The sequence below is a fragment of the Emys orbicularis genome, chromosome 24 (assembly GCF_028017835.1).
Source record: "Emys orbicularis isolate rEmyOrb1 chromosome 24, rEmyOrb1.hap1, whole genome shotgun sequence".
Classification (NCBI taxonomy): Eukaryota; Metazoa; Chordata; order Testudines; family Emydidae; genus Emys; species Emys orbicularis.
Genome location: NC_088706.1, coordinates 18,155,104 through 18,166,748, shown reverse-complemented (window position 1 = coordinate 18,166,748; position 11,645 = coordinate 18,155,104). Strand labels below are relative to the sequence as shown.

The 11,645-nt window shown below is 60.6% G+C and overlaps 1 protein-coding gene across 2 annotated transcripts; it reads left to right on the top strand.

Moving 5' to 3' along the window:
• Nucleotides 1-1,104: 1,104 nt before the first annotated feature.
• LOC135894068 (tyrosine-protein phosphatase non-receptor type substrate 1-like) lies at nucleotides 1,105-11,023 on the top strand. Of its 2 annotated transcripts, XR_010562360.1 has the most exons (8): nucleotides 1,105-1,372; nucleotides 1,794-2,093; nucleotides 3,068-3,355; nucleotides 3,593-3,631; nucleotides 4,950-5,057; nucleotides 5,422-5,763; nucleotides 8,441-8,647; nucleotides 10,112-11,023. XR_010562360.1 is itself a non-coding variant. In XM_065422085.1 (7 exons), exons 1-7 carry the CDS (start codon nucleotides 1,144-1,146, stop codon nucleotides 8,476-8,478), a joined length of 1,344 nt encoding a protein of 447 aa, XP_065278157.1. In that variant the 5' UTR covers nucleotides 1,105-1,143; the 3' UTR covers nucleotides 8,479-8,695. The 2 variants fall into 2 exon arrangements, 1 of the variants encoding a protein (XP_065278157.1); XM_065422085.1 differs by lacking the exon at nucleotides 10,112-11,023 and having other exon boundaries at nucleotides 8,441-8,695.
• Nucleotides 11,024-11,645: the final 622 nt, after the last annotated feature.

Here is an 11,645-nt window from a genome sequence, read left to right as displayed (position 1 = left end):
TGCGGGTAGGGGCTGGGGCCGGGGGCTCAGGCTGGGGGCACAGGGGGCAGGTGGGGGGCTGGGGGCACAGGGCGGGTAGGGGCTGGGGCTGGGGGCTCAGGCTGGGGGCACAGGGGGCAGGTGGGGGGCTGGGAGTTCAGGCTGGGGGGCACAGGGCAGGTAGGGGCTGGGGCCGGGGGCTCAGGCTGGGGGCACAGGGGGGTGAGTGGGGGGCTGGTGGGGCAGGCTGGGGGCACAGGGCGGGTAGGGGCTGGGGCCAGGGGCTCAGGCTGGGGGCACAGGGGGCAGGTGGGGGGCTGGGGGCTCAGGCTGGGGGCACAGGGCAGGTAGGGGCTGGGGCAGGGGGCTCAGGTTGGGGGCACAGGGGGCAGGTGGGGGGCTGGGGGCTCAGGCTGGGGGCACAGGGCGGGTAGGGGCTGGGGCCGGGGGCTCAGGCGGCAGGTGGGGGGCTGGGAGTTCAGGCTGGGGGGCACAGGGCAGGTAGGGGCTAGGGCTGGGGGCTCAGGCTGGGGGCAGGTGGGGGGCTGGGGGTTCAGGCTGGGGGACACAGTGCGGGTAGGGGCTGGGGGCTCAGGCTGGGGACACAGGGGGTGAGTGGGGGGCAGGTGGGGCAGGCTGGGGGCACAGGGCGGGTGGGTGGCTGGGACAGTGACCGGGGTGGTGCCGGGGAACCATGTAACGGCCACACCACAAGCTGCGCAAACAGGAAGCGCGTCGCTTCCTCTGCCTGACGCTCAGTGCCGCCTGCCCCCGCGGGAACCCAGCGCCCGGCCCATGTGGGACACGAGGCTGCCAGGCCTCAGCCTGGAGCCCCCCTCCCCCCCCCCCAGCACTGACTGGCCCTTGCAGAGAGGATGTGGGCTCCCATGGTGCTGGGGCAGGTGGGGGGCTGGGGCAGGAGGCTCAGGTTGGGGGGCACAGGGTGGGTGGGGGCTGGAGGGGGCTCAGTCCCTGGGGGGGGTAGAGTCTCCCCCCGGGCTGCCCCACCCCTGCCCCCATGCCCCGCAGAGCGGTGAGTAACCCCATCCGTCTGTCTGTGCAGGGGGTGCCCTGGTGGTCTCCGTCCCCACCTCCCCGGTGCGGGCCCAGCCGGGCTCCGACCTGCTCCTGGGCTGTCACTTCTCCGTGGGGGGCACCGTGGACATGGAGGTGCTGGTGGTGCAGTGGAACCTGGGGGGCCGCCTGGTGGCCGAGTTCGATAGCACCCTGTCGTACCACAGGGCCGGGGCCAGCCTGTCCCTGGAGGGGCTGCGGGTCGGCAACGCCTCCCTGCTCCTCCCGCGGGTGGGGGGCGCCGACTCCGGGCTCTACACCTGCATGGTCATCCACTCCCCGAGCCGGGAGAGTCGGCAGGTGGAGCTGCGCGTGGAAGGTAACTGCAGGATGGGCTGGGGGGGCAGGGTCCCAGGGCAACGCCCAGAGGGGCCGTGGCTCCAGCGTTGGGTCCGGAGCCGCCCCGTGGCCCCAGCACCTCTGGATAGATCCGTGTTGGGAGCTCCTGGCCACGTGGCGATCAATGGGGGGAGGGTCCCAGCTGCATTGAGGGGTCAGCCCCACTAAGCCACCTCCCCAGCAGGGCAGCAGCTGCCCCTTCCCCATGGCCCGGCCAAGTCTCCATGGACAGCACCGTGGTGGGGCGGATGAAGGCCTTGGAGGGTGGAGGAGGTGGGGGAAGATGGGGTGGGGGGCGGAGGAGGGTGGTTGGGGGTGGATGAGGGCGGTGTTGGGCAGATGAGGGCGGTTGGGGGCAGCTGAGGGGGTCTGGGCCCCATTGACTCCCCCCTCCCCCCCAGCCCCGCCCCATGTCTCGGTGAGCGGCACCGTGGTGAGGGCCCGCGAGCAGAGCAACGTGACCTGCATCGTGAGCGGCTTCTACCCCGGGAGCGTGAACGTCGTGTGGCTGCGGGACGATAAGGTCATGGGGGTCCCCGAGACGCCTCCCGCCCAGCTGGGCCCCGACGGCCTGTACAGCATGACCAGCATCCTCCGGCTGGTGCCCAACATCTCCGACGCCGATGCCAACTACTCCTGCCGCGTGCAGCACGTCGCCCTGGGGGCGCCGATCCAGGAGCCCTTCCGGCTGAGCGTATTGTGTGAGTCACTCCACAGCACCTCCCCACTGCCAGAGCCCCACCCCACAGCACCCCCACTTCTCTACATGCCTCCGCAGCACCCCCCACTGCCCATCCCCGGCCAGAGCCCCATCCCCCCACTGCACCCCCACTTCTATACATGCCTCCACAGCACCCCCCGCTGCCAGAGCTGCACCCCATTCTCCCACAGAACCCCATCCTCCCCACAGCACCCCCACGTCTATACATGCCTCTGCAGCACCCCCCACTGCCCATCCCTGGCCAGAGCCCCATCCCCCTGCTGCACCCCATTTCTTCCACAGAACCCCATCCTCCCCACAGCACCCCCACGTCTATACACGCTTCCGCAGCACCCCTCACTGTCCATCCCCCACCAGAGCCCCATCCCCCCGCTGCACCCCATCCTCCCCACAGCACTGCACCCCATACTGCACCCCACAGCACCCCCATTTCCCCACAGCACCCCCATCCTCCCCTCAGCAGTGTCTACTCCACTGCCAGAGACCCGTCCCTAGTGTAGCTCCCCCTCCCTGTACAGCACCCCATTCCCATGCAGCACCCCCTCACTGAGCCCCCGGTGCCACTGGGGGCCCCCTTCCTTCTGCCTGGATCCCACAGGTGTCTGTTCCCCTGCTCTTACCTAGAGAGCCCCCCTTAAACTGCAGCAAGGGAGGTTTAGGTTGGACATTAGGAAAAAGTTCCTAACTGTCAGGGTGGTTAAACACTGGAATAAATTGCCTAGGGAGGTTGTGGAATCTCCATCTCTGGAGATATTTAAGAGTAGGTTAGATAAATGTCTATCCGGGATGGTCTAGACAGTATTTGGTCCTGCCATGAGGGCAGGGGACTGGACTCGATGACCTCTCGAGGTCCCTTCCAGTCCTAGAGTCTATGAATCTATGATGGTCCCCTCTGGGGGCCCCAGCCCATGGGGAGGGAGCCCAGCACCCTGACCTTGTCTCCCCACCCGGCAGCCCGGCCCTCCCTGACCCTGCAGACGGTGGTGACGCCGGAGGGGCTGGGCGCCCTGCAGGTCCAGGTGAGTGGCTACTACCCCCCCGACATCACGGTGGAATGGCTGCGGGACGGGGCGATCCTGCCCTCCATTGAGTCGCTCCCCACACGGGAACCGGACGGGTCCTTCACCCTCCGCAGTTGCTACATCCTCGACCGCCCAGAGCCCGACACCCGGGTCGCCTTCACCTGCCGCGTGCAGCACCCGGCGCTGCCCACCCCGCTGGAGCAGAGAGTCACCTGGAAAGGTCAGTGTGACGGGCGGGGGAGTGTCTGTGACGAAGTGGGGATTTCCCCTTGTTACGTTGTGTTAAGCAAAAAGATTTTTTTTTTTTTTTTAAAGAATTAGGTAAGCATAGATGATATTGAAGGGGGGTTATTTATGGTATTGGGAAGACTGACAAGCAGCTTCAAAAATATGGTGCCATAGTGGCCAGTTATATACATTCTTTTATTAATTTATTTGCATTTATTTGTGCATACAGAGACAGACGTTATAAGTCAAGACAGAACCCCGAACAAAGGTAAAAATGAGAACAGTACGTACATATAGAGGTTATTTTATTTGCATTAAATTTGTATGGGTATTTTGCGGAAGAAGGAGGCGGGGGGGGCAGGGATGAGTGCTCACAGACATCTGGTGGGTTGTGAAGGGAGGGTCAGCGTTGTTCTTTTTTACTAATAAGCTGAGCTAAGTTACTAGGTATTGACAGAAACTATGTCCTTGCTTTTTAGCAGATTCTGTCTTTTTTGCTGGCTGAATTTTAACTCCTTCCTAACAATTGTATGCGAGTTTTACTGTTTTGCATGAATACGGTTTGTGCCTCAGTTTCCCTGTGTGCTGCACCAATACCTCGGTGGTGGGAATAGGGGTGTGTGACTTTGGCTGAGACCTCTGGGGCAGGTGAGGCTGGGCCAGCTATGACTGGTGCCCTTCCTAACCTGAGACCCAGGAGGGGGATGCGACCAGGTGACTGTCCGGAAAGCGAGACAAAGGAGGAGGAGGAGGAGCAATGGGAGTGTCGGAGGTGGGGTCGCTGGAAGCTGGGCAGTTTGCTTGGGGGGAATGGAAGAGGGGAAGTCCAGGCCGTCTGGGCCACGACTCCCCAAGATGGACTTGGCCGAAAGTCACTGATTTCTGTGCTAACAAGCTCTGCCCTACGCTGTGTTCCTGTCGACTAATAAACCTTCTGTGTTACTGGCTGGCTGAGAGTCACGTCTGACTGCGAAGTGGGGGTGCAGGACTCTCTGGCTCCCCCAGGACCCCGCCTGGGCAGACTCGCTGTGGGAAGCGCATGGAGGGGCATATGCTGAATGCTCCCAGGAGAGACCCAGGAGGTGAAACCGTGTGAGCTTCTTGCCCTGAAGACAGTCTGCTCTGAGGGAGAGGAGGCTCCCCAAAGTCCTGACTGGCTTTGTGGGGAGCAGTTCCAGAGCATCGCCCGGGGACTCCGTGACATGGTCTAACACCCCCCCCCCCAGGCCCAGCCAGCCTCAGCATCGCTCCGCCTGTGCTGCCCCCTTCCCTGGCATTGGTCCCTCCCTGCTCCCCCAACTGTGTTCAGATGACCAGCCTCCACTTTCATCTGCTCCCGCTGGCGCCGGGGAACCTGTGAGCAGAGTCTGTCTCAGCCTAGGGCAAGGTGGGTGGGTGGAGCCCATAGCTGGAGGGAGCAGCCTGCTTAGTCTGTCTCTGCTTTTGGTGCTTCTGCGGCATCGTCTTGGGCTCCAGACACTGAACCCGAGTCACGCCGCAGTCCCCGGCAGGAGCCTGGATGGTCTTTAACTGCTCTGGGTGTGGGGCTGGGAGCGGAGCAGTAACGCTGTGCCTCTCCCTCGCAGGACCCGAACCAAGCCCAACTCTGGTCTGGATGTGGTTATGGCTGGCCATGGTGCCCCCACTGCTCGTGGTCTTGCTGTGCATCGGGTACCGGAGCTATCGCATCAGCAGTAAGTGGGCCCAGACCCTGTCCCCGAGGGGATCCTCCTCCCTCCCCAGCCTCATGCTCTGCGCTCCCTCCCTCCGCCTCACGCCCTTCCCCCGCCTCCCCTCCCCCATGCCCTCCTCCCTATGGGCTCACGCCCTTCCCCCGCCTCCCCTCCCCCACGCCCTCCTCCCTATGGGCTCACGCCCTTCCCCCCGCCTCCCCTCCCCCACGCCCTCCTCCCTATGGGCTCACGCCCTTCCCCCCGCCTCCCCCCCCCCACGCCCTCCTCCCTATGGGCTCACGCCCTTCCCTCTCCCCCACACCGTCCCCTCTCCCCCAGCCCCACAGCTGCCCCCACCCAGCCTGACGCGCTCATCTCCCCGCAGTGTCCTCGATCCGTGTCTGGGAGTGTTGGCCGGAGGGCAGCGTGACAGCGCTGCTCTGCGAGGCGGAGGGGAGGCTCCGCGCCAGAGACAGCCTGACCTGGGCAAGCCTGCCCCAGGGGAAGGAGCTGGGGCCTGGGCAGCCCAGGGAGCTGAGCACGCTGATGCCGAAGCCGGAGCAGCACCGCATGGTGACGTGGCGGCGCAACCTTGGGCTGGGCAGGCGGCGGCTCACGTCGGTCCTCACCATCCAGACCCCGCGCAACAAAGACACTTTCAGCTGCACGTTCCAAGGCGCGAGGGGCATGAAGCAGACACACATCACAATCCCCGGCGTGGCGGCAGGTGAGCGGGGCAGGGACCGGGGGAGATGGGCTGCGGGGTGTGGCAGATCAGCGCAGCGGGAGCAGGAGGCTGTGGGGTGCAGGGCTGCAGAGGCATGTGTGGATTGGGGTGCCATGGGGAGACAAGGAGATTTGGGGCATAGGGGGCACAGAATGCAGGGGAAGGGGAAGGGGGTTCTGTGAGATATGGGGTGTAGTGGATGTCACGGGGTCCCCGGGCGATGCTCTGGAACTGCTCCCCACAAAGCCAGTCAGGACTTTGGGGAGCCTCCTCTCCCTCGGAGCAGACTGTCTCCAGGGCAAGAAGCTCACACGGCTTCACCTCCTGGGTCTGACCTCGGAGCATTCAGCATATGCCCCTCCGTGCGCTTCCCACAGCGAGTCCGCCCCGGTGGAGTCCTGGGGGAGCCAAAGAGTTCTGCACCCCCCACTTCGCAGTCAGACGTGACTCTCAGCCAGCCGGGGACACAGAGGTTTATTAGACTACAGGATCACAGCGTAGGGGAGAGCTTGTTAGCACAGAAATCAGTGACTTTCAGCCCAGTCCATCTTGGGGAGGGGGGAGCCCAGAACCAGGCCTGTGCCCCAAGCCAGCCGAGACCAACTCCTTCCAGCTGCCTGGCCCCTGCCCGGCCCGTTGCTCCTCCTCCGTCCTTGTCACATCCCCCTCCGGGGTCTCTGGTTATGAAGGGGCAGTCATAGCACCCATGTGTTCCCTGCACCCTCACTTCCTGCAATTCACCGGGACTCTCAGCCAGCCAGTAACACAGAGGTTTATTAGCTGACAGGAGCACGGTCTAAAACAGAGCTTGTAGGTACAGGAAACAGGACCCCTCCGTCAAGACCATCTTGGGGGGTGGGGAGCCCAGACCCCGGTGCTGGGCCTCCCCCATCTCCCCAGCCAGCTCCAAACTGAAACCCCTTTTTCCTGCCTTCCGCAGCCATAAACCCCAACTCCTCCTCCCCCTTTGCCCAGCTTCTGGGGCAGAAGTTGTCACCTGGGACCAACCTCCTGGGCTCAGGTTATGAAGATCAGCCTAGTCTACAATCTGTTTACAAGACAGGAAGGCTGGTTACACATGATCCACCCCCCCCCCCCTCCCCAGCATGAACCCTACAAAGCCAGGAAGCGCCAAGTTCTGGGGCGGCTCTGAGCCGTCCCCTGATGCTCCCACAACACGTTTCCAGGGGCGGTGACAGACTCGCACCTCGCAGGGGAGCTCCTGGGGCCTGGAAAGGGTGTGCCCAGCCGCCGGGACGCGCCATGCTCAGCCCGGTTCGACAGACACGCACTCAATCTGCTCCAGCTACTGCCTGACAATAGCCGTGTGGCCACAGCGGGGGGGTGGGGGGCCAGGCTAGCGCCGAGTGCGCCCCCAGGGGCCAGGCAGGGCTGTACTCCAGTGACTAGCCTGAGCTCCCGCGGCCACGCGGCTGTTTTTAGGCCCCAGCGCGTCTGTGTGTCCCCGCTGGGAATGACCCCTCCCGGCCGCTGTGTAGACGTGCCTGGCCAGATACGGACACACTGCAAACGGCACACGCATCTCCCTGCCAATCCACCACCAAGCTGTCCCTGTGAGCTCCTGCTCTTCCCGTACACACAGCTCTCTGAGTCCCTAGTCTGTGTGTGCAGCTCAATGCAGAGCGCGGGGAGATTGTCAGCACCTTCGGCGGCAGCCCTGCTCCGGTCAGTGGGGCTGGGAGCTTTTCACACCAGGGCCAGAGATTCGTTTGTTCTGGTTCGTTCCTCTCCGGCTCAAACGGCTGCCGGGATCCTGCCCAGACGTTACACGAGTCACCTCGGGGGCCAAACCTCACAGGAACTTTAGCAAAGGTGTAGAATGAAAACCCTTGTGCAGCCGTAAATACAGTGTGTGCAGCATCGCCCACAGCAGCCTGGGGCAGGGACGTTGCCCCTTTACCCCAAGGAGGGAACGATTCCCTGGGATTTAAGGAGCAGCTGGTGATCCCCTCGTGAGGGTGGGTAGCAGAGCTAGAGTCACTTGTCAGCAGGTCCCCCTGGGCTCGGCCGTTACAAGCACATTACGAGCCCTGGAGGATTCCTGGCCCAGTCAGGGCGCTTCCTTGTTTGGGTGCGTGGGATTTAAATGTTTTCACACCTCAGCTCGGAGAGAGCCAAGAGCCGGGACATGGGCATCTCGTGTGAGATCAGCCCTGTCTGTCCCCACCCGCCCCCTTTCCCAGCGGCGCCTGAGTCAGTTCTCTGGAGAGACATGTTACAGCTCTCCCCTTTACCAGCCAGCGTGGGACATATCTCCGCTCTCCACACTCCCTCCCCATCAGCGCCCAGGGTGGACAGTACCTGACCACGCTGGCAGCCTGGTTCTCTGGCCTGGGGAGGGAAGAGCTAACGAACAGCTCAGAGGCTGGGGGGGCTGTTTCCCCGATACCCAGCCTGGAGCAGTTACAGCCAGGTCTGAGCTCGGTATGTCCCAGGATTCCCGGGGCAGGCAGCGAGCTCTGGGGCCCCCCAGAACCTGACACCTGGGTGAGGTCATGGGGTGGTTTCTCCCCCTCTCGGGGCAGGGTCTGTTCTGTGGATGGCAGGGCCTGGGCAGCGTGGGGAGCAGAGGTGGGTCAGCTCCTGGGGACTGAGCCTGGTGTATTCACAGGGTCCCCAGGCAGGGGCCTCATTCTCGTTCTGTTCCTCCCTCCAGGTGGCCCGCTTCTGGATGGAGACATGGCCATTTTTTGACCGTCCTGCACTCACGCCACGGCCGGTGCTGGGGAGAGAGAGAGCCAGCTGCAAACTGCTCGTAGAGGAGAGAACAAACTGACCCCTTGTGATGCTGTGTGATTGACATGTGACTGTGTATAGCATTGGTGTGGCCACTGTGCTACAACTGCAAGAGAACTTGTACCAAGTAGGTCATGTCCGGTGTCACTGGAAAAGTTGCGAATTGCTAAGTATGGATATCCTGCTTATATGTGTACCGCCCCCCCGCTGCGCCCCCCGCCCCCCCCCCCCCCCCCCCCCCCGTTCACTGGCCCAGTATGAGGTTGTTCCAGATAGGGGAAGCTTCTTTGTGACCTTTTACACAACTTTAGGGAACTGGGCCTGAGGCTCCTTTGTGTGCTGTGCGTTGTGTGTCAGTGTGTTCACCTCAGACCAGACCCACTCAGACAAACCACCAGAGAGCACGACCACACTGTCCCTTTACGGCGCTTTAAGCTGCTAAGTGTCGACTCAGGCTACGGCTACACGCGAGAGTTCAAAGCGCTGCCACTTGAGTGCTCCCGCATGTGCGAGTGCGAGTGTGCGAGTGGGGTTGTGCGCGAGTGCGGGGAGAGAGCTCTCCCAGCGCTCCTGGTAATCCACCTCCACGAGGGGAGTCGCTCCAAGCGCCGGGAGCCTGTCTACACTAGCGCTTTAAAGCGCTCAGACTTGCTGCGCTCAGGGGGGGTGATTTTTCACCCCCCTGAGCAGCGGCGACTCCAGGCACCAGCGCCCCAAGCGCATGCCTGGGGCGGCAAGCCGTGGGGGGCGGCCTGCCGGTCCCTGCGGGGGCGGCAGTCAGGCAGCCTTCGGCAGCATGCCTGCGGGAGGTCCGTGGTCCCGCGGCTTTGGCGGCAATTCGGCGGCGGGTACGTCGAAGCCGCTGGACCGGCGGACCTCCCGCAGGTGTGCCGCTGAAAGCCGCCTGACAGCCGTGTTTGGGGCGGCAGAAAAGCTAGAGTCACCCCTGCCACTGAGCCAGCAAGTTAGAGCGCTATAAAATGTATGTGTAGACAAGCCCTTAGCCATTGTGTTTGTTCCTGGGGTAACACCACCCAGGCACTTTACATCCAGTCTAGCCAGCACAATGTGAATGGACTATTCGAGTTCGATGGCCCATTAAAGGACACTCCCCTAACCATAGAGGGAGCTGGTCCCGCCAGGTGAGCCTTCCTGTGGACGCCCCAGCCAGAATCCGGGTAATGGCTGCCGCTGTGAGTCAGCAAGGCGTGTAAGGTCATGTGACGTGCTCATGTGACCCTGGGGTCCATCTTGGGCCAGTAATTTTCCACACACTGTGCCTGTGAGCTTTGTTTGGGACAGTAAAATTCCCAGCACATGGCAGAGGCTATCAAAGACCCCTGAGACATCTCCAATTTGTCTTCATTTCCTGCTCTGATTCTCTGGACTGGATTTACAGCTACAAGGGTCATTTGAACTATGGACTGAGGACCATCCAATCTTTTGGAAATTGGCTACGAGACTTTACAAGCCAGCCATCTATTCCATCACTGCTACAGACCTGATCCAAGAACATTGCCATTATTGTATGCATATGAGCTAGTAACCATGTTTAAGGCTTGTCTTCTTTTCTCTATTAATAAACCTTTAGATATTAGTTACTAAAGAGTTCGATTCTGCCCAGAGGGAGGCAGCTGCAGGAAGACGGACGGAGGGCTGGATGAGCTGGGGAACAAAGGACGGAGGAGGGGCCAGGCAGGGTTGTTAAGTGTGGGCTGCTGGAAGATGGAGACTCTCGTCAGAGTGCGCTGGGCTGAGCAAGCAGGACCCTGCTGTAACGTTGTGTTCTCTGTTTGCCAACCAAGCCGTTCTGTGCCGTGTCCCAGACAGCTAATAAACCCGACTGCTCTCACCCCGGAAGTTTCGGTTCCTAACAGCCAGAAATTTTCTGTGGTGAATGGAGCCACTGACTTTCCTTGTGAAAGATCCAGTGTGGGTAGCTTAGAGAAGGTCTCAGATGGAGTGAAAGCTGTTAAGGAATTTAAACAGCCCTATGACCAAGTGGCTGTGCTTGGCCAGCTTGTTGGGGAGACAAGGGTGTTGGGACAGGAAGGTCTCCAGGCTGATTCTGGGAGTGACCAGTCGGTGGCTCGGGTTCAGAGGGAAGACGGGGTAGCTGACTCTGCAGAGCAGGACAGCTGGGCAGTGAATCTGTGGAGAGTTTACCTGCCACCCCTGCGTTCTCATCGCTAGATACTTGGGCTATGACTTGTCGTCTCTCAGTGAACTGAACATCTGAAACCCTGAGCCACAAGGATTGAGATCCCCAGTCACTGACTGGGGTCACCCTGAATATGGACATTGGACCATAACCTGGACCTGGAAAAGTGGCAGAACAACCTTTTGCCTTCACGTCAGTTGGGTACATAGTGCTGACAACTTCCGCTGGCAACATGGACCATGGGGAAGCAAGGCGAAAACACTGGAGGCAAAATCCTGGGATTCTTGTTCTAAAACTTGTAAAACAGACATACTAATAAATTGTTCAAATGGAGAAAAACAACCACCTATGGACTATTTCTAAAAGGACTTTTGGCAACTACAAACTCACCATCTCTGCTGGGTATCTGAACCTCAAGAAATTGAACTCAAGTCTGTCTGTATATTGATCTTTTAACCAACACTCTCTCGCTTTTCTTTTTTAATAAATTTTAGTTTAGTTAATAAGAATTGACTATAGCGTGTATTTTGGGTAAGATCTAAGTTATAATTGGACCTGGGTATGTGGCTGATCCTTTGGGATTGGAAGAACCTTTTCTTTTATATGAGATATGATGATGATTCCTGAAAATCTTATCTGACATGTGTGTCTGGATGGAGGCCTGAGGCTGGGCACTTTAAGGGAACTAAATTATTTGGACTTCTGAGTAACCAGTGAGGTAATACAGAGGCTGTTTTGGGCTGGTTGGGAAATCTAAGTATTCGAAGATCCACCAGCGTTTGAGGTTTGGCTGCCCTGTTTTGTTTGCAGTTCACCCTGATTGAGTGACCTCAGCCGGCTCCCACAGGCAGCACCGTCACAGCAGCGCAAGACGGTTCAAGTTTGGGTTTATCCTCTAGAGTGGGGTGTGTATTTGAGTACTGGGCAACTCCTCAGCTGATCTCAGCATCCGTGTGTACAAGCT